The 18,859-nt window shown below is 40.1% G+C and overlaps 3 protein-coding genes across 3 annotated transcripts; 2 read left to right on the plus strand and 1 right to left on the minus strand.

The window, feature by feature from the left end:
- Nucleotides 1-20: 20 nt before the first annotated feature.
- ppa1b (inorganic pyrophosphatase 1b) lies at nucleotides 21-6,205 on the minus strand. The gene is made up of 11 exons (XM_052080035.1): nucleotides 5,824-6,205; nucleotides 5,213-5,277; nucleotides 4,120-4,173; nucleotides 3,160-3,279; nucleotides 2,061-2,147; nucleotides 1,850-1,976; nucleotides 1,648-1,775; nucleotides 731-816; nucleotides 573-648; nucleotides 450-492; nucleotides 21-372 (listed from the first exon to the last, which is right to left on the minus strand). The coding sequence occupies exons 1-11, from the start codon at nucleotides 5,882-5,884 to the stop codon at nucleotides 341-343; spliced, it is 879 nt and encodes a 292-aa protein (XP_051935995.1). The 5' UTR covers nucleotides 5,885-6,205; the 3' UTR covers nucleotides 21-340.
- Nucleotides 6,206-6,340: 135 nt separating this feature from the next.
- Nucleotides 6,341-9,972, plus strand: eif4ebp2 (eukaryotic translation initiation factor 4E binding protein 2). The gene is made up of 3 exons (XM_052080053.1): nucleotides 6,341-6,666; nucleotides 7,610-7,789; nucleotides 8,211-9,972. Exons 1-3 carry the CDS (start codon nucleotides 6,534-6,536, stop codon nucleotides 8,240-8,242), a joined length of 345 nt encoding a protein of 114 aa, XP_051936013.1. The 5' UTR covers nucleotides 6,341-6,533; the 3' UTR covers nucleotides 8,243-9,972.
- Nucleotides 9,973-10,696: 724 nt separating this feature from the next.
- On the plus strand, nucleotides 10,697-14,356 carry rps24 (ribosomal protein S24). Its single transcript, XM_052080052.1, has 5 exons — nucleotides 10,697-10,802; nucleotides 11,348-11,413; nucleotides 11,503-11,712; nucleotides 12,597-12,710; nucleotides 14,224-14,356. The coding sequence occupies exons 1-5, from the start codon at nucleotides 10,800-10,802 to the stop codon at nucleotides 14,224-14,226; spliced, it is 396 nt and encodes a 131-aa protein (XP_051936012.1). The 5' UTR covers nucleotides 10,697-10,799; the 3' UTR covers nucleotides 14,227-14,356.
- Nucleotides 14,357-18,859: the final 4,503 nt, after the last annotated feature.

The following is an 18,859-nucleotide window of genomic DNA, read 5'->3' on the forward strand; positions in this document are numbered from 1 at the left end:
AATAAATTCCAGCTCATTGATAATTTACATAGGGGTATCTTTATTAAAGCAGTTCAGTGTATCTTACACGGCACACATTAATAAGTGTCATACCTGTGTCAGTTTCAAACCTACACCTCATATGTAGAGAAAGTTTTGATAAATAAGGGAATAATTAAATGCTATTTTTTTTTCCTTATTGCAATAACCTCTAGACACTGTCTCACATTTCTATAAGGAAAACAGACACCCTACAAAACCTGCAATGTCTCATTCCACTGTTACAACGGTTCATGTCATCAAATAAGCCTATGACATATGAAATGAACGTTCGCTTTGTTCCATGCGGTCAGCCTGAAGATTACACCTTGTCGTAGTAAAACCATTTATCGACTGTCAAGAGAAGAAAGAGCAGATTAAAACAGTCAGAAGAATCAATGAACTCTATGCAGACATTATTAATATGCTACCTGATGAAGGGATAGGCTCCTCCTCCTTTTCACAAGGGCATGCCTGACAATACAGAATAAAAGAATGTGACAATGATATAAATACATCTTTTTCTTACCATAAATGTTTTAAAAAGTACTTACCTCCCCGATAGCAGCTTGAGCCTCATTCACGGAGCAGCAGAGAGGGCTGTCACCTGATGAGATGCAGGTGTTTTTGCTGTAGTTTGTAAGAAAAAATACTTAGAAATAAACACAAGCAAGTGGTATGTTTAAAAAATATTATACAGCAATTTATCTACCAGTTCAGTTCACCACCATCGGTCTGTTGGCAAATCAGAGCTTTCCAGAAGTTGTGTGTGCTCTTGATGACTTCGATGGCAAAATCCTAAAAACACAACACAGTACATCGTTTAGTCACGGATGCGGTAAGCCAGAACTCCAAAAATATCTATTTTTACCATATGTTGATTGTATGTGATATTTTAATCAGATTAAAAAGGCCAAATAACAACACTCCTCTGTACCCAATAAAACATTCATTTAATAAACAACTTTTTTTACACTATTTTCTCCATTTCAAAAATGTGCATAGGGCTACCCTATTTCCTGGCAACCATAAATAATTAAGAGCACAACATCATTTGGTCATGTGGTAGGACTCCACCATAACTCTGAGTGAACCGAGAGACTGGTCGCTTGACTAGTCAATTGCTGCCCTTTTGGCTCGCAAAGTTCAAATTAGCCACTACAGTGAACTCAAAAGTCTCCATGTGTGAACATCAGCTTCGATGAATTGGGGTAATTGCAGTTACTACTCTTTCTTTCCCCCTACCCCCATTGGGAAAGCGATGTTTAATTTTTTCCAAGTCATGGTGACTAAAAGATGAATATAAAAAATGTATCCCTATTTTGGCAAGTCATTCACACCCAAAGCAATTAATATATTTCACAAACTCAATTACAGACTATAGTTAAACTTTCAAAAATACATTTAATTCTAATTTATCATATGTATTATACTTACATTATTTTTACTCAAATTATTGCTTGGAGTAAAATGACCAAGGCTTGAATTCTGATGAAGGGTTAAGATTTGTTTTAAGGTGTCATGCCATTTATAAATGAATTCACCACTTTTCTAGAAGAGGAAGCCTGCCTGCTTAAGCTGCATAACCAAAGACTAAAAGATGAAGTGTTTCGAAAAAAAAACCCAGACCTTGTCCTTGAATTCCTCATTGAAAGCGAATTTATTCTCCGGCTTGCCATCGGGGACTTTGTACCTCTTGAACCAGTCGACCGTGGACTTCAAATAGCCGGGCTTCAACCTCTCAACATCACTGATGTCTAAAGGTGGGGACAAACACGATCAAAATACATGAAAAAAAAAGGGACTAAAGGCAATGAGGAGTCATGCTTACTGTTGAGTTCATTAGCTTCAGGGTCCTCAACGTTGATTGCAATCACTTTCCAGTCAGTCTCGCCCTCATCAATCATAGCCAGTACTCCGAGCACCTTTACTTTGATCACCTCACCACGGGAACACACCTGACCGACACGTGTACACACTTCTCAATATAAAAGAACCGGTCAACAACTGCTGGAAATAGCCCTTTAAATGTCTATATATACCTTGGAGCCGATTTCACAGACGTCAATGGGGTCATTGTCCCCGTGGCAGCCGGTGTTTTTGTCTATGTGCTTTGGATCTTCCCATGTCTAAAATAAAACGGGACAAATCAGCAAAATATGTTTAAAAATGATGACTCACGAGACGTGATCAAAAATTGGAATCGATCACTGGTAAAGGGTGAAAAATATCGGTTTTATTATTATCTGAACATAAAGGTCACAAAGTTACAAAATAATCTGAATGTGCTAGTATATTGCCAAATAGAACAGTAGTGGCTACGCTTTATATTTCACAATGTCAACTTTTGTTTTTTGTAGCGATGCAGTTCGTGTGACGTGCACGTGTCCTACGCAGCGCACAACTCTGCTGCAGGCAGAGACAGAGTGGTGGCTCTCTCCGTCTTCATAGCTCAATGGAAGGGAGAAACAAGCCGAAAGATGCTCTGAAATAAGTCTGCATTGCCTGATATCACGAAGCCTCCTCGCTCAACGGCATCGTTAAATTGTTGAGAGAGCTGCGAGTGCGACAGACAACCCAAACTGGTTCCAAACGCGCCCCCGGGCAATTACATGAAAATAATTGTTTACAAACCGTCCTGCTTATTGATATAGATTGTGTTTAAAGTCAACATTCAGTTGTTGTGAATGTCGTGGCTATAGTGGCTGTATATGCTAATTTTATGCTAAAACCCCACTCAGAGTTTCAGCACAAAAATCTGACATGATAAAACAAGTTGGGAGATTAACCAATACATATTGAAAGGTTCAATATGTCTATAGTCAAATTTAGTGCTTAAAAAAGACAGAGGAAAAAAGAGAGCACTTTGAATTATTTTGAGAGTATTACAAATCGCAACTGGCACCGATTCGGTGGAATCGTCCACATTATCTAAATATATATAACATCATAAAACAAATACATATTGATGAATGTATAATTCTATATTAATTTGAATGAAGTGTTCTTTTTTTTCCCATGACGCATTGCCGAGGTATTGGATTGGACTTGGTATCAGAAGATACTTAAACCAAGCACGCAGGTGTCAAAAAAGCGTGATCGGCAAATCCCTAATGATGAGTATAAAGAAAACACGCTGACCTGAGGAATGGCTCCATAGTTCCAAATGTAGCCTTTATGTGGGAAAACATTAGCGACATAGCGCAGCTTGCCCTTCTTCACATCCTGTTTTATTGGGTTCAGAAGGTCCTTTGTGGCGATCTAGAAAGAGAATAGCACAGTTGTTCAAACTATATGAGCTATCATGATGCCTGTGTACAGTGTCTGTCACCTGTTTTCATTTCCACTGTATTCTGATTGTAAATGTAAATACAGCTATACGCTGTTGTAGTCATTGCTGGACCGCTGCAATGGTTATAATTAATAATAGTTGAATAAGTTGGAGTTTCATAATACTGTATACAAAATGTACACTGTTCATAAGTTGTCTTCTATTATTACGCTTACTGCCATTTCGTTACACTGTAAAAAATGTCAGGTTCATCAATTTGACAACACTGCAAGTATGTTGAAAGGACAAAAGTTTTTTTTTTTTTCAATTAAAACTCATTCACTCGCAAAGACGTTTTGAAACGTCTTTTCAGACTTGGTCCAGAATTGGCTGGTACTGAATGAGTTAAGCAGCGTTTTAATCAAGTGACATCAAGAGAAGAGGAACATTGAACAAAATAAAACATCCTTCAACATCATCGGCAGACCGTTGTTGTTTGAAACAAATTTAAACTCATTTTGACTTATTTAGTTATAAGACACCTACCACATTTATGATTGAATGCTACAGACCAATTTATCCTTGTAACTTCCTGTAAAATGTCCACAAAATATATTGTTAACATTGATTTAATTTGCTTGTGGATATTCTTATTCATCATATGATTTCTTTCTCGGGGTACTGAATCGATTGCAACTGGACTGCTGTTTCTCTTCGAGGACATTGACATTTGCATATATGCTTAGTTGTTAGTTGTTGTATGTGTACATCGCTATTATAATAATAATAATAACAATAATAATAATAATAATAATAATAAATTTCCTTACCTCCATCTTTGCATTTGTCCATCTCGGTACTTCCACCACCATGTGAAAGATTTTCTGAAGAGAGAGAAATCCAATGTGTGTATTTATTTCCCATCGTTGTTACTTTTGTTAATACGCAATTTTAATAGGATAATGACATTTATACAGACTCTTATGGCCACAAGAGATGAGTAAAACATGATATCAAGGTGCGCTAGACTATGACCTTGTTCGTTCTGGAAAACATTACCTAATGTAATGCGGGGGCAAGCCTGCGTGAGAGCATTTTAACATGAAATTGTGACCTTAAAATGACATATAGAAAATTGACTCTGTGATTGGTTGTATACAAATTGTTCTCTGAAGTGCTTGTTTGCTCATCTAGCGTGGCATTTAACTCCCAATTAAATCTTTCAATATTTGCCCATTTCAGAAAATGAGACCTTTTGAGTTTTGTGAAATGTGACGTCACTATTAACAAAACAACTGCCCCACGGCAAGTTTCTCCATGCATGATCATGAAGCCCCGTCATTTGCAAACCATAGCTGCCTTACGCCATTTTAAACACTATAATGTCAAATCCAAAAGGTAAGAAGAGTTATACAAATTTTTTTTTTCGGGATGCAGTGATTAGTGTTAACTTCGGATAAGCGGCACATACATTATTGTTTGGTAAAGTTGACAATGTGATGGGGCAGGGCGCAATTGTGTGTTGGCAATACGAAATAGATATGTATAATTCAGCAGCTTAGGGGTGAGTTATGGCCTCCATGAGCGAAAGAACAATCCACCTGCTTTTTTAGCCTGCATGCCATACGTAAAACCACTTGTAACAAAAGCCAAACTGTCCAATGAACTAGCAATGTCCAGGGACAGGACCGACCAACTCAAAGCTGCCTAATTTCTGCAAGACATGAAAAAGTGTGTTGAAAGTATCCTATCTTTCTTGATCCATGAGGTACTTTGACAAAAGCACAGAAGAGACATGTTATTCAGACACTTGCATGACTTCCGATGTCCCCCACGGTGATAAATAAAGTTTTCTAAATCTGAAACTGAATAAACGCATCATGTCTCCTTTAGAATGTGATTTAATTTGACGTGTTACTGTACCTGTCCCTCATTGGCATATATTGGTATGTCATGGAATGGTGAGATGTACTTCCCCTCGGAATTCTCTGCAAAACAATGGGGGCAGGAAAACATATTGTTTAATTTAAGACGGGAAATAATGTTTAATAATAGCTGCTCTACGACAGCACGGTGCCGTTGAGACAAACGCCCAAAAAATAAGAACATTCACTGGAGTGAGACTTGACTCCCAAGTGCATTCTGCAGGCGTGCTGTAATCAGAGGGAGTTGTCCCAGCAGTAAATATTTATGCTTCCCAACTTAATGACGTGTGGAACCACCCTGCAAGATTTCCCCGTGCGATTACCACGCTAGTAACGAGTTATACCCCCCAAATATGAAACCTTCAACTTAAATTGTCGATAACCTGAGAAACCGGTTTAACGCAATTTAGTATGCAAATCCTATACAGTCCAAACACAATGAGAATATCAAGAAAAAAAAGAAACACAAGGGACACTTTTAACGAGATGATGAAATCTTACATTTGACGAATAAGTGACACGTGGGAGGTTACCGCGAGCTCTTAAAGAAAACTACAAACGTTTTTTTCCTCCCCCACATAAAAAAAATCGAATGGACGTTGTACTCACTAAAGAACAAGCGGTAGGTCAGGGAATTGGGGATGCCCCTCTCTTCCACAGTGAAGCTCATGATTAAGTGCAGGTTAATATCACTCGGATGCGGGATGGCGGCGGAACAGAGGAGTGAGTCGAAGAGGTGTACACCAAGACAGGGCAGGCGGAAAGGCAATGCGCATGCGTACAGTACCGATGAGACATTCAAGGAATGTCGGATAATACATTGTTAGTCGGAAAAATAAGGCATAGACTCAAAATCGGAAATCCGCAAACACAGGTCACAATGTACTCTCACTCCTTACCTAGGTAGATACTTGTATACTACGTCGATATATTTTATTGCTTTCTCCTGTTTTACGAGACTATTAAATCCAATATGGATCTTAAACGTTAAATCGTTTATATTCACGCAACTATTTTATTAATGTTCGTATTACTACACATTTACAAACATTACTATCACTAAATGGGAATAATTAAACTAATGTCGGAAAAAGCGTGGCCTTCCGCCTTCGCGTCACTTCCGCCCGCTGTCCGTTCTGCTTTTTGCCTTGCTGAGGGAGGGGACGGTGCTGACGGCTGGGTGGACGCGAAGAGCGACAAGAAAGCCCTTGGAAAGACTCGAGAGAGTGGGGAACGGCCCTGGTTTACACCGTCCGTCGGGAGATAAGCACCCCGAATTTCCGTAGCAGCCGAATTTGTCATCGAAGCGGCGCCGAAAAATGTCAAACAGTCGTCAGCTGAGCGAGAGCAGGGCCATCCCGACCAGGACGGTGTTGATCAACGACACAACGCAGCTACCTCATGACTATTGTACCACCCCTGGAGGCACTTTATTCTCTACCACTCCCGGAGGTAAGAAGGCTCATTTATTCACCTTTTTAAAAAAAAGAACATAAAAGGTAGTTTTGAGCCTCACATCCCCACTGCTTCCGTCATTCTGTTCTTGAGCTGCCTTGTCATACACTCCAAAACAAAAACAATGTTAGTCCCGCCTTCACCCTCTTTACTGATCTCCGATTGGCCCCTCTGCAGCGCAGAAATCGGACATAAACCTTAATCACAAACTGTAAATTTGTAACACATAAACACAATACAACTCTGCAAAGAACAACGTATTTGGTTTTAACTGCACTACGTTCATGTCAATTTTTTATTTATTTTTGGGTTTTACTGTGTTGTTTTTGTTCCGTGGTAAACACTGATGTTGTCATAGTTCAGGGTATGTGGGATTGGCTCCGGAAACCCCCGCGGCTCTTGAGAGGATAAAGCGGATCGGAAAATGGATGGATGGATGGAAGTTTTAATTTGAAGAAGAACTGTATGAGTAAAAAATACATTGTTGAAACATCTACTGCAATTCAATAGAACATACGTGTCAAACTCAGGTTCTGGAGGGCCGCTGTCCTGCATGTTTTCCAAGTCTCCCTGTTGCAACACACCTGATTCAAATGAACAGGTTCAATGTCAGGCTTCCGCAGAGCTTGCTGATGATCTGATCATTTGAATCAGGTGTGTTGCAACAGGGAGACTTTGGAAACATGCAGTACAGCGGCCCTCCAGGACCTGAGTTTGACACCTATGCAATAGAAGATTCTTTTTTGAATGTCGGAGGAACCTGGAGAAAAAACCCCAGAAACGCTCGGCACAAGGTCGGAACTGAGATTCAAATCCTGAAACTTGAAACTGTAAAGCAGACATGCTGACCAAAACCACAAGGTGTTGGCTACCAAATAATGTACACAATAAAATAATAAATACATATTTAATTAAACCTATCTTTTGTATCCTTTTGCAGGAACGCGAATCATCTATGACCGCAAGTTCTTGCTGGATATGCGTAATTCGCCCATGGCCCAGACCCCACCCGCTCACCTACCTGTCATACCCGGCGTGACCAGTCAAAACACACTCCATGAGAACCGGAAGAATGAAGCCAAGAACCACGTCAACAACCATGACGGAAAACCTACGAACGGTAACAACCAGTTTCGACAAATACCGTACACATTTCTTGCCATTTTGCTATATTTCAGTAGGACTCATTTTTATTTTCAAGTCTAGTTTCACTGACATACAGTACATTTAAAATAAAACACTAGCATGGTGTTTATTTGCAAGTTCCAGTTGAAACGTACTGTAAAATTTACTACACATGAAAGGATGACCAAAGCATAGACAGGTAATTTCGTCCATCGAAGGTATGCTATCTCAATGCAGAAATATAATGTGAAAAGCCAGAGAAGGATATTAGCATAGCTGGGACAAGAATTGTAACCCTCGAAACTGTGACTTTAACACCCACATTGTTTGCGCCATTCCTCGTAGGCACTTTGTATGTATTTTTGAATTCATTCTCCAATTCCCTTTCTTAACAGCTTGCTTCTGTTTGTGTTTAGGTGACGACGCTCAGTTTGAAATGGACATCTGACAGACTGGCGCCAGCACACACAAAAAAAAAACGAAACAAGTAATTGACCTGGCATGCCCTGTCATGCCAGTGGCTTGGCTTATAGAAACAAAACATGTTGTTGAGCCTTCCTGGCACTCATCTTTTGCTCTCCACTTTGCTGCTGCCGGATGTCATTTGTGTGTGTATGGGTGTGTGTGTGTGTGCGTTGTTTAAAAATGACGAGGTAACAGCACAAACCGTCTGGTACTGGGGTCAAGAAACTGGGTTTATTTGAATAAATTTCAATAGCTGCTGTACTATTCAACCACACAACAAGGGGAGCTGGCGTTATGCATCCCCACACACACACTCTCTCTCTCTCTCCCTCTCTCTCCCTCTCTCTCTCTCTCTCTCTCTCACACACACACAAATGGCAGTGAGTTCATTCACAGAGCACATCTATTCTGACTTTTCTCAATCTTATCTGTGTGGATGATCACCATTTCATAACATTCGGAAATTGTAATCAATTATTCTCTTTGGCAAGTACAAATTAATATATTTTACCTTCCAGGTTAAATCGTGCATGATAGCCCTTTGTTTTTGCTAATGAAAATATATTGAATAATATATATGAAAAAATTGAGACATTTTGAGATGGGGAGTTCAGATGTGAAATTTTGGAAATATTCAAAGTGGGACACTTAAAAATCAAAATTATAAAGGCAAATTATAGGAATTAAAAGGAGGTTGTTGGTATAAATGGCGTGCAATGAACATTTTGTGTGATCACTAGCGCACAGGCAGGAAATTTACATTTTAATATTTCCCCCCATCTAGTTTTGTCATTGAACAACCCAAAATATATCAATGTTGTATACACGGAATGAATATCCCATGTTTTCCCTGTAAATTCCCTTATACTGTATTGCCATTACACACCCATGGAAAGTGTCCTTATTTGAAAATTCCCCTAATTTTGCAACCACGGTGCAAGAAAGGTGATACTTGACTTGAATATTTTGATTTAATGGGGGAATTGTTTGACACCAACCTTGATTTGGGGTGAAGATCCTTTTCCTACACTTGAAAAGATCCAAAAATGTGTTGTATTTTCATTTTTATTGAATACCGTTTTCTGTATTAAGGGTCTTGTTTGATTGAAAGTGGAGCAAACCTTCAGATTTGTCAAAAGTGTCTCTGAGCTTGATGGTGCCATTCCATAATCTGCAAAAATGCCCTCAGTGTTCTTAATCCATTCTACTGTAATGACCTTTTTTTTGGTGGGGGGGGGGGGGTCATGTAAGTGTGTCCATGCCTTACTTTAAAGCAATGCAGTACATCAGTCTACATGAAGTTTGTGTCATCATCACTTTGTACTACTGCGAAAGAGATGTTTATTTTTTTTCAGTGGACATTGTACTCAGAAACTGAAGAAAGTGGGAAGGGGGGGCGTTGCTTTCGTTTGTAGATGTGGAGTTTAAAAGAGTGACGGCAAACATTGCATCACAGTCATTTAGTTCATTATACGGTGAAGATACAACTCAAATACTCATTTTCCATTCCAAATTCTCATTCTGTACTACAAAATTCTTGAGTGTAAATTTAATTCAAATCGGTTTGGTTTGACAATGAGGGCTAAAAATTGTCTGATTTAAAACAACAACAAAAGATTTGGGACAAGCTTTGATTTGAGATCACTTTTTTCAGGAAACTCAAAATACCAGTGAACGCTCTTGCTACAAGATCAATAAAAGTTCCATAACAAATGTGAGTGTCTATGTTCTTTTACTTTCCATTTTCTTGGTGGTCATGTTTAAGAAGGTATTGTTCAAGGCCGGTGATAGTCAGGAGTATGGCAGTATGGGAACTTAGTGTGTTAACTGAATCGGTTTAGAGAATCCAATTTGCTTTAAGACTGCAAAGTCACAGTCTACCAAGGTTGATATTTCAAAGAACAGTTCTGTACTTGATATACTGTGCATACTTTTCTCTCTGCACGCATCTGTGATTTGCTTGTGGCTGAAGTGCATATTTCACCCCCCGAAATAAATAAATACATTTATAGAAACATTAGCTTGACCTTTACAGAAACTCAACGTCAAATACTTGTAGTTATTGCGCATGATAAAGAGTCTTAATTGGGATTTCCCACAGCTTCAAATTAAGGAGTTGACCAGAAGTGGTTACGTTAACAAATTTGCACAAAGTTAGATCTTATTTAGCACACTAGACGACGGTGAAACGACATTCTTAAAATATTATTGTTTGGTTTTAAGAGCCATTCGCAGACCGTAAAGATCATTTTGTTATACTCAATTTCAAAACGGAGTAATCGTCATCAATTTCAAACGAAGGAATTATAATGAATTTGTAATAATCCATCCTAACCGCTTATCGTCGGTTCTCGTTAATCAATTTACTCACGGGAAATGTGAATTCTAAGGTTTTCATCTTATATTTTCAACATACGACCTGAATTCATTTTACATCAGGCAAATCCAGTAGATGCTTACCAATTTACGGACAGGCATTAATCCGGTCGCCTGCAGGTCCTTCCTCCTTTTCAACGTCCCTGAGAGAGGCCGCCGCCAAGATGGTGAGTCTTGAGGGCTAAAGTAGAACTAAAATCCACTCATCATCGAGCCGATCGTCTGATTGTTACGTGTGTTGTCATGGCCAAGTGAAAATACATGCCCCAATCTGTAAAAATGAACCGATATCGATATGTTTGAGTGCAACTGAAACGAGTTTTTCCAAATGCTAACCGACATGTCACCAGTCAATAAGGGACATGGTGTTATTTGTAATGGCTTTGGGATTTATTTTCGTTTAGTTTTTTTTATTCCCCATAACCATAATTGTCTTGACCCGCGGTTCTCATATAATTATCACGAGACTATCGTTTCCGCATTTATTGACTAACGTACATTTCAAGGCTCGCCTCGGAGGCTAACGTGAGCATACTCGCGATGAACTCTGTGGAATGAGGCCTTTGTTCTTAATAGTATTGTGTGCATTTGGTCGACAACATACCAAAAAACGATTATTTTCCACGTCAACAAGTCATTTGTAATGGTAGCGTGAGATAGGTGATACTTGCTTGAATGTAGCCCATTTATGGTGTTGTGTTCCTCTGTTCAGAACGACACAGTTACAGTCAGGACCCGCAAGTTCATGACGAACCGGCTGCTTCAGAGGAAACAAATGGCAAGTCTAGATAACCTGCAAAGTGCCTTGACTCACTCAAATCGGGTATACCTGCTTCGCCTATATTCATTGGCAAACCTGTCTTCCAGGTCGTTGATGTTCTGCATCCTGGCAAGGCCACAGTCCCAAAGACTGAAATCCGGGAGAAGCTCGCCAAGATGTACAAGACGACCCCCGACGTCGTGTTCGTCTTTGGCTTCAAGACACAGTTTGGCGGTGGCAAGACAACGGGCTTCGCCATGGTCTACGACTCCCTAGATTACGCAAAGAAAAATGAGCCCAAATACAGACTGGCCAGGGTGAGTTTGAAAAAAAAACTGTCCATATTTGCAAGGGATTTTGCAATGATCGAGCTTGTTTGGGCACAACACTTTTGGGAATTCCATGCTTAAAATTGTACCCATATTGGTACTGTTGGGAACCATCAGGGCCACGCGTGAGAATAAACGGTCGAAGTTATGACACTGATATAGTGGCAAATCCAAAATTGTCATATAAAAAAATGTCTTTATTGTTTTGAGAGATCCAGACACTTCATTTTAAAGTAACCTTATGTGTGCATCTTAAGGCACACCTGTGCAATAATCACACGCTCTGTTGAGCATCTTATGACACAGCTATAAGATGGGTGGGTTATCGCTGCAAAGAGAAGTCATCACTATCCTGAATTTATGCAGATTTGTGAAAAATACTTGGGTGAAATTGGCCTTTTGCAAACATGGAAGTCTTTCATCTTTGAGTTCAGGTCATGAAATGATGGTGCAACCCAAAGTGCTGTATTTACCTTTTTGTTCAGCATAGTTTGTTGTGCACATTTTGTAACTTGGAAGCCTCGTATGTCAGATCCAGCGTACGCTGAGGACCCACTTGTTACTGATATTAACTTGTACTAAGCAGCGAGGCCACTTCCTGTGTCAGCAAGTTCCGTTTCCTATTCTTTGGTTGTCATCACACATTTACTATGCCCTCTGGCTCCTGTGGTGACGCGACAAAGGAAAAGCCAATTACACCTGTTTGAGTTGCATGCTCACAGAGCTCTTTGGTGATTCCACTGTAATAGTTGTTGGCGATTGTGTCCTTCAGGCCAGTCAGATTAGTTTCTGGTGGATGAGAAATTGGAATTGACTACCCCTCAGTCGGTTTTGCTGCCACATGAAATTAATTTCAAATGTCTGTTCCTCAGCACGGTCTCTATGAGAAAAAGAAGACCTCCAGGAAGCAACGGAAGGAACGCAAGAACAGAATGAAGAAAGTACGAGGCACCAAGAAATCCTCTGTTGGCGCTGCCAGCAAAAAGGTACGTCAGTATCTGCAATGATGATGCGCAGTAGTTAAATTGAGTTCAGATGCTACACAGGTGAATGACTTGCACGTTGCCATTGCTGCTTCTGTTAATTTCATCTTGTCATTTTTCCAACCCTATCAAATGTTCTTCGGAAACCGTAGAAGGTAAATAAATGTTCAAGAGCAGGCTAACTCCTGTGTGCACCTAATCCTCCAGTGTTGCATCATAGCTAACTTCCCTTTCACCAACCCACCTAAAAGAAGTTGACGTGTACAGTACTTTTTTTAAATGTAGTTTTCCACACGAAAAATTAGACCATAATATCTGGATTTCTGGTTCTGTGCAAAAGGCGCATTTCTCGATGCGCCTTTTGCACAGAACCAAACCAAGCGGGCTACTGCACTTTGTGCATTGTATATGTTAAATTGCTCCATGTGCAGCACTTTGTATGCAGCGGTGGCTGTTTGAAAGTGCTCTATAAATACACTTGACTTTGGTTTGACAACACAGAATCCCACAAAGACATGCATGAAAAATGTCAGTGCCGGTGTCTGATGTGATGAGTAAAACAATTATCAGACTCACAGTTGCTTCAAAGCCAACATAACCCCCAACTCTGTGTCTGTGCCGTTAAAGGCAAACAAACGGCTGTTCATGTGGGTTAAAAGGGCTCAACATGTCTTTGAAACGTGTTTGTCAGAGTAGCTCAGATTTTGCTACGATCTTGGGGGAAAAAAATTAAGCTGCCTTTTTCAAGACTAAGGGTGTCAAGTGTGACCGGTCTGAAAAAGACCTGCATCCGAAGTGATTTGCATCAAAATTCATCGTACAAACTTGGCTGTGGCACAAACCTTTTGAATAATGGCCCGGTTTAATCATGGCTGCATCTCTTTGAGATGCATCTTCCTTGCTTTGTCAACACTTGTAGCTTACTTGTCAAGCCAACAAACCCTTTCTGCCTCAACTTTCAATATGTTAATGTGATTCTGTTCATTTTTTTCCCGGATTTTGCCTCCCATGGAATACTCGCGCAGAAATGAGGTGTCAGTGTACAGGTATAATGCGCAAGCATGGGGTGCCACTGTGTTGCACATCCAAAAGTCTCACACTCAACTTGTACCACGCATGCCACGCCCACTTTCCCCACTGGTGTTGTTTCCAATGTAAAAGTTGTAAAAGTTTCTTCCAGTGCCCTCAGACCTTTGTTGTTGCTCTAGTGAAGCGTGTACTCACTGTAGTTTACATGTGAATCGACACTTGCCCACTCTGCTTTAGAGCTCGAGTTAATGATGTGCAGCGCAGACATCTTATTTTGTTTTTGTTGAGTTTGCCGCATTTTGACTCAAAGCCTACTTTTTTTTCTTACCACAATGAAACACTTGTTACAGGTGTAACAATGTTTTTATTCATACTCCGTTCGCGTCAGTGTGGAATTTAACTCAAATATATAACCAGAAAACAATGTATGTTTTGAATGTCAAGTTATTTTTTTTGTCCTTTTTTCCCCTCCCTTCTCTTTCCTTAGTGAGCTCAATCAGCCAGGGATGGTCCTCGTGCTCAAGATGTTCTTGTATATTGTTCTCAAATAAAAGTTTGGAGAAAAAAACTCTTTCTCTTGGAGTGGATTCTTTTCAGCTGTTTGCCAAGTGCCCTAATCTAAAAGTTGCCGTGTCTGTCATGTCTTACGGGGCTCCTGTTTTTCGACTGTACTGCTGACATCTGAGAGTTTGAGGTTAAGAACAGCAATTGACGAGTTTGCACAGAATTTCGCGCAGCGCAAGAAGGCATACTTTTCTGTTTTTTGCCTGAAAGTGTTTGTCATGCAAATATTTGCCGTACATGGGACATTACTATCGAATTACTAATTAGACTGAGGAGCTTTCCGACACATTCCAACGCAGACGTCCTTGTATGGCTACTGTGGTATCTGCAATACCTCAAGTGACCACACGGCGACTCCCTTGACCATATTCTACAAAAATAACGTCCCCCCACCCCACTCTCATCACCAATTCATACAGTCAAACCCCCAGATGAATACTTTGCATAAGCACACCACCAGGCTCAACCTTTTACCTGCGCGCTTTACCTTTCTTCAATTCTAAACACCATTTGCAACAGAGTAGTCTGCCGCCTCTGCACCGTGACCTTCTTAACAAATTAGCATAGAAATACGCCCCAAGTGAATGTTAAATGAGAAGCCATGAAAATGCCAGGGAACTGCTCTCTCCTGTGGGTCCTCACCGCCGCCCACCCGCCGCTTTATGACATCTTATTCAGGGGCTCCTGTCAAAGCTGCTGAAGGTTTGCTGGTGTGGAGGGTGTTAGAAAAAATATTGGTAATGTGCGCATAATCTCATTTTCTGCCAAATTTGTAAATTCACAATCCAATTTGGGGCAGCCCGGTGGACCTGTGGTTAGCACGTAGACCTCAGTGTGGAGGTACCTGGTTCAATTCCAGCTCCGGCCTGCCTCCCTGTGTGGAGTTTGCATGTTCTCCCCGGCCAGGCCTGCATGGCTTTTCTCTGGGTACTCCGGTTTCCTAAATGTTGGCCCCTTGTTCTGTTTTGAAATCCTGCATGTGTTGGAGAATGAAGAAATGCGCATCTATGGAGACTCTTCCATGCGCCCCCCCTCCCTGCTCCCCATCTTCACACAGTAGAAACAAAGCCGAGTATGTACATTGTAAATGTACTGTACACCCGGTACTCCCTGTGGGCTCATCTTCAATCGATACCAGACGGATGAAATGAAACGGGCTGTTTATCAAAGATAATTTTGCAGGCCTGCACTACAACAGAAAGGGTTACACTGTCAACCCCCCCCCCCCCCCCCCCATTGATTACTAAGCAAAGGGTGGATATATTAGAGGGAAAAAACACACACAATTTACCTGCCATTTGTGCCGAAACTAAATTCATGATGACCTAGAAAAGAGGCAGGTGGATTCATTCATCTCATCTGAAGTGGGGGTGAATGTTGCTCCACTGGTGTGCGGTTGTGGGAGGTTTGACACAAGTGGAGCTTTCAAAAGCCAGCCACCGCTAACAGATGGTGCTGGGAAATTAAGCTCCTCTCGCCGCAGCCCTTGCACTTCCTCCCAGGAGTCCCTTGCCGTTGCCTGTCTTTGTCTCTTTTCACTTTAGCACGTCTCTCACTCAACATTCTTATCTCCTTGTCCTCCTTTCTTCGGGGTGGGTGAGTGGAATGAGTCTGCTCTCCTGTGATTTCATTAAAAGAGAATGAGTGGGTGACTGATGTAATACGTATGCGGAAAGGGACAAACATGATTAGGAGTGTTGGGTGATACACTTTTACAGATGTATTATGCTTTTTTTCTCCATAATTTAAAGTACTTTCCAATCATCTTGGTAACGGGTTTGACACGCTTTCCTCTAAATACCACAAGGGTCTAGAATTTTAGTCGTCTACATGTTCCAATTCCAGCGCTATTGTTTAATCAGCAAGCGAGCCAGCCTAATGTGCTGCTGTGCCAAGGACGAGTCCGGCTTTTTCTTCCCATAACAACCTGCTATTAGCACGAGCGGATTTAATTGTTGCACTATGATCAAACAGCCATTTTTTTTCTGCTTTGACTTGAGAGCAAAAATTTGAGATACAAACTATATCATGATGCAGGCAGGACTCAACTCAATTTCACAACCGGCAGCTAGTACCAATGTGTATTTAAAACAACTGCCCCATTGTAAGCTGTAGCTTAACTCATTCAGTACCAGCCAATTCTGGACCAAGTCTGAAAAGACGTTTAAAAACATCTTTGGGAGTGAATGAGTTAATTCTAGCAAACAATGCAAAGGACGGCTAATGAATAGTACTGCGTGTATGAATGTAAACTGTGGGGCAACAGATGGAGACAGAGAGGGTTGTCCTGATCTGATCATGTGATCGGAAATCGGGACCGATCATGTGATTTTTTTCAGTTGAAAAAGATCCAATTTTTAAAGTCAAGAAGAAATATTTTATTTGTTTACTTGATCTGAACCACCAGTGAGACATGTAAAAATGTTATAGTGTTGAGATAATGTTAATTGTAATTTTTTTTTTACAACTTTTATGCATGAGCATGCAAAAAACTGTGATCAGGACATCTTGATAGACAGATAATATGACAATACTCACAGGTATATATTCTTTATCTTCCACATAGAACCACTAACACAATGGTCCCAAACACATTTTTGTAGCGGGCCACATTGTAGTTTTTTATGGCTTTCCTGAGAGGGCTGTTATGACTAATAAAAAAAATTATTCCTTTTTTCTTTTTTTTTTGTATACGTGACAATTTGAAGTTTTGGTAATGATTTCATCAAAGACCATGGAAGCTGCTGACACATACTGTATGACTTGATTCCATAAAACAATGTGAAGGCCCGATTTGGCCGCTGGGCCTTGAGTTTGACATCCGTCCACTAGTATTAGTGTGGGATCTAGAGTTTTGATTGGCTTTTTGTTTACCCGCGCATCTGTATTATACTACCCTCGGGTGCCCAAGAAACACACATCAGAAGGAGCAGCACAATGTCCATTGAATTGAAGCAGAAACTGTTCAGTTATTTATCTTTTATTGAAATGTCATAATAGTATATGTTTTTGTTAATGAAATATAATATTTATAAAGAAAAAACAGATGCAAAACACCTCGCTTGCATCCGCATTTTAAGAAATAAACCGATAAACACTTGTTTAATTGCACACTTAACCTCTGCACTCCAGAGACCCAACTATTTGTATAGAAGCAATTAAAAAGCCAATTTTCCCTAATATGTTATATAATACTGTATAGGCGACAGAGACAAGCAAGTGAAGTGCACACCGCCTTTGTTGCCTGTGTTTACAGGCAATTTTACGCCGTACTCTACTTGCAGTGTCAGCATTGGGAGAATCCCAAGTGAGGCGCCTATGTGCCAAATAAAGAAAGCCCTGATAAAGCTCCATGACTTCTTTCAGGGCCTATGTTGAATATGCTCCTTTCTGCTTTGACAACAAAAGCGCTCTTTGCTGTGATCAAGTGTTAACTCCCTTGTAACAAATGTACTTATAATGGCTTGTTTCTCTCCGTGTACACGAATTGTGTTATTGTGGGTAAGTGACCTGGCAACTGATGACTCGCTGCTTTTGTCAGCGCATCCTCGCGGATGGATTTGAAAAAAGGATTTCAGATGAAGGGTGACTGTTTTTAGGTTTTGCGTTGATAGTGGTGGATCTAAATATAAATGACCTTTAAGTTGAATGTTTTAGAAACTGCAATTTTGTTATAATTTCAAGAAAAATACACAAGTCTCATAACAGGATAAATGTTTTAAAGTGCAGCGTTTGAGTGACGGTAATGTGGACACACATTTCTTGATAGGATTTGAAAAATAATGACTACAAATAAATATTGATTTCAGTTTAACATTCTCTTTACATCATATATTTATAATAGGACTCCGTCACATGTGACATGTTCTGACATCTGAGAAAAGCGTCTCTGTTTTTATTTAGGAGTTACCATTTCAAAACAAAGGCAATAAATAATGCAGGAGAAGAAATAGGATTTAACATGAAAGGGCATCATGCATAAATATTTTGTCCTTAATTCAATGTATGATGTTGCTAAGATTCTGCATTTATGCATTAAATATAGATTTTAAATAAATTAATCGATTAATTGATCTGATTTTTTTTCATGCCGCATATCAGAATTAACATTGGCCTAAGAATAAAGCATATTGGTCAGGCCATATGATTGCGAGGTGGGAAAACGTCCTCGTAATCGACATGACAAGTCCAGATTTATCCCCCTCATCTTTGTCTTCAACTCAAAAGCTGTACTGATCTCAAATCCAAAGCGATTCAACACCCCTATCTGTAGGGATGTCTTAGTCATTTACGGTGGTTCATAAATCTGAATTTCATTAAAAAGCTTTGGCGGGACCGTCTTTCTTGCCTAGCCATTGAAAAACATTTGCCTTTCTTTCTTAATTTTCTTTTCTTTGACAGTGACTGACTGGATTAGTGGGTGCACTCATTTTTTTTATTTTAACTGCATGACACTGGAGCTGAAGGATACTATGCATCTTCATGAAATGCACATCTCTCCCATGATGGCCTCACCAGGGAAAGCATCCTCACTGCTGTTTCTTTCTATCTTTTTTCTT

This window comes from Hippocampus zosterae, chromosome 11 (assembly GCF_025434085.1).
Source record: "Hippocampus zosterae strain Florida chromosome 11, ASM2543408v3, whole genome shotgun sequence".
Classification (NCBI taxonomy): domain Eukaryota; kingdom Metazoa; phylum Chordata; class Actinopteri; order Syngnathiformes; family Syngnathidae; genus Hippocampus; species Hippocampus zosterae.

Coding starts and splice junctions, on each gene's coding strand:
- ppa1b (XM_052080035.1), bottom strand. CDS start 5,884: ATGAGCTTCACTGTGGAAGAGAGGGGCATCCCCAATTCCCTGACCTAC. Junction 5,278..5,823: donor GACCTACCGCTTGTTCTTTA/GTGAGTACAACG, acceptor ATTGTTTTGCAG/AGAATTCCGAGGGGAAGTAC. Junction 1,977..2,060: donor TCTGTGAAATCGGCTCCAAG/GTATATATAGAC, acceptor CGTGTCGGTCAG/GTGTGTTCCCGTGGTGAGGT.
- eif4ebp2 (XM_052080053.1), top strand. CDS start 6,534: ATGTCAAACAGTCGTCAGCTGAGCGAGAGCAGGGCCATCCCGACCAGG. Junction 6,667..7,609: donor ATTCTCTACCACTCCCGGAG/GTAAGAAGGCTC, acceptor ATCCTTTTGCAG/GAACGCGAATCATCTATGAC. Junction 7,790..8,210: donor TGACGGAAAACCTACGAACG/GTAACAACCAGT, acceptor GTTTGTGTTTAG/GTGACGACGCTCAGTTTGAA.
- rps24 (XM_052080052.1), top strand. Junction 11,414..11,502: donor TGCTTCAGAGGAAACAAATG/GCAAGTCTAGAT, acceptor CCTGTCTTCCAG/GTCGTTGATGTTCTGCATCC. Junction 11,713..12,596: donor CCAAATACAGACTGGCCAGG/GTGAGTTTGAAA, acceptor TCTGTTCCTCAG/CACGGTCTCTATGAGAAAAA.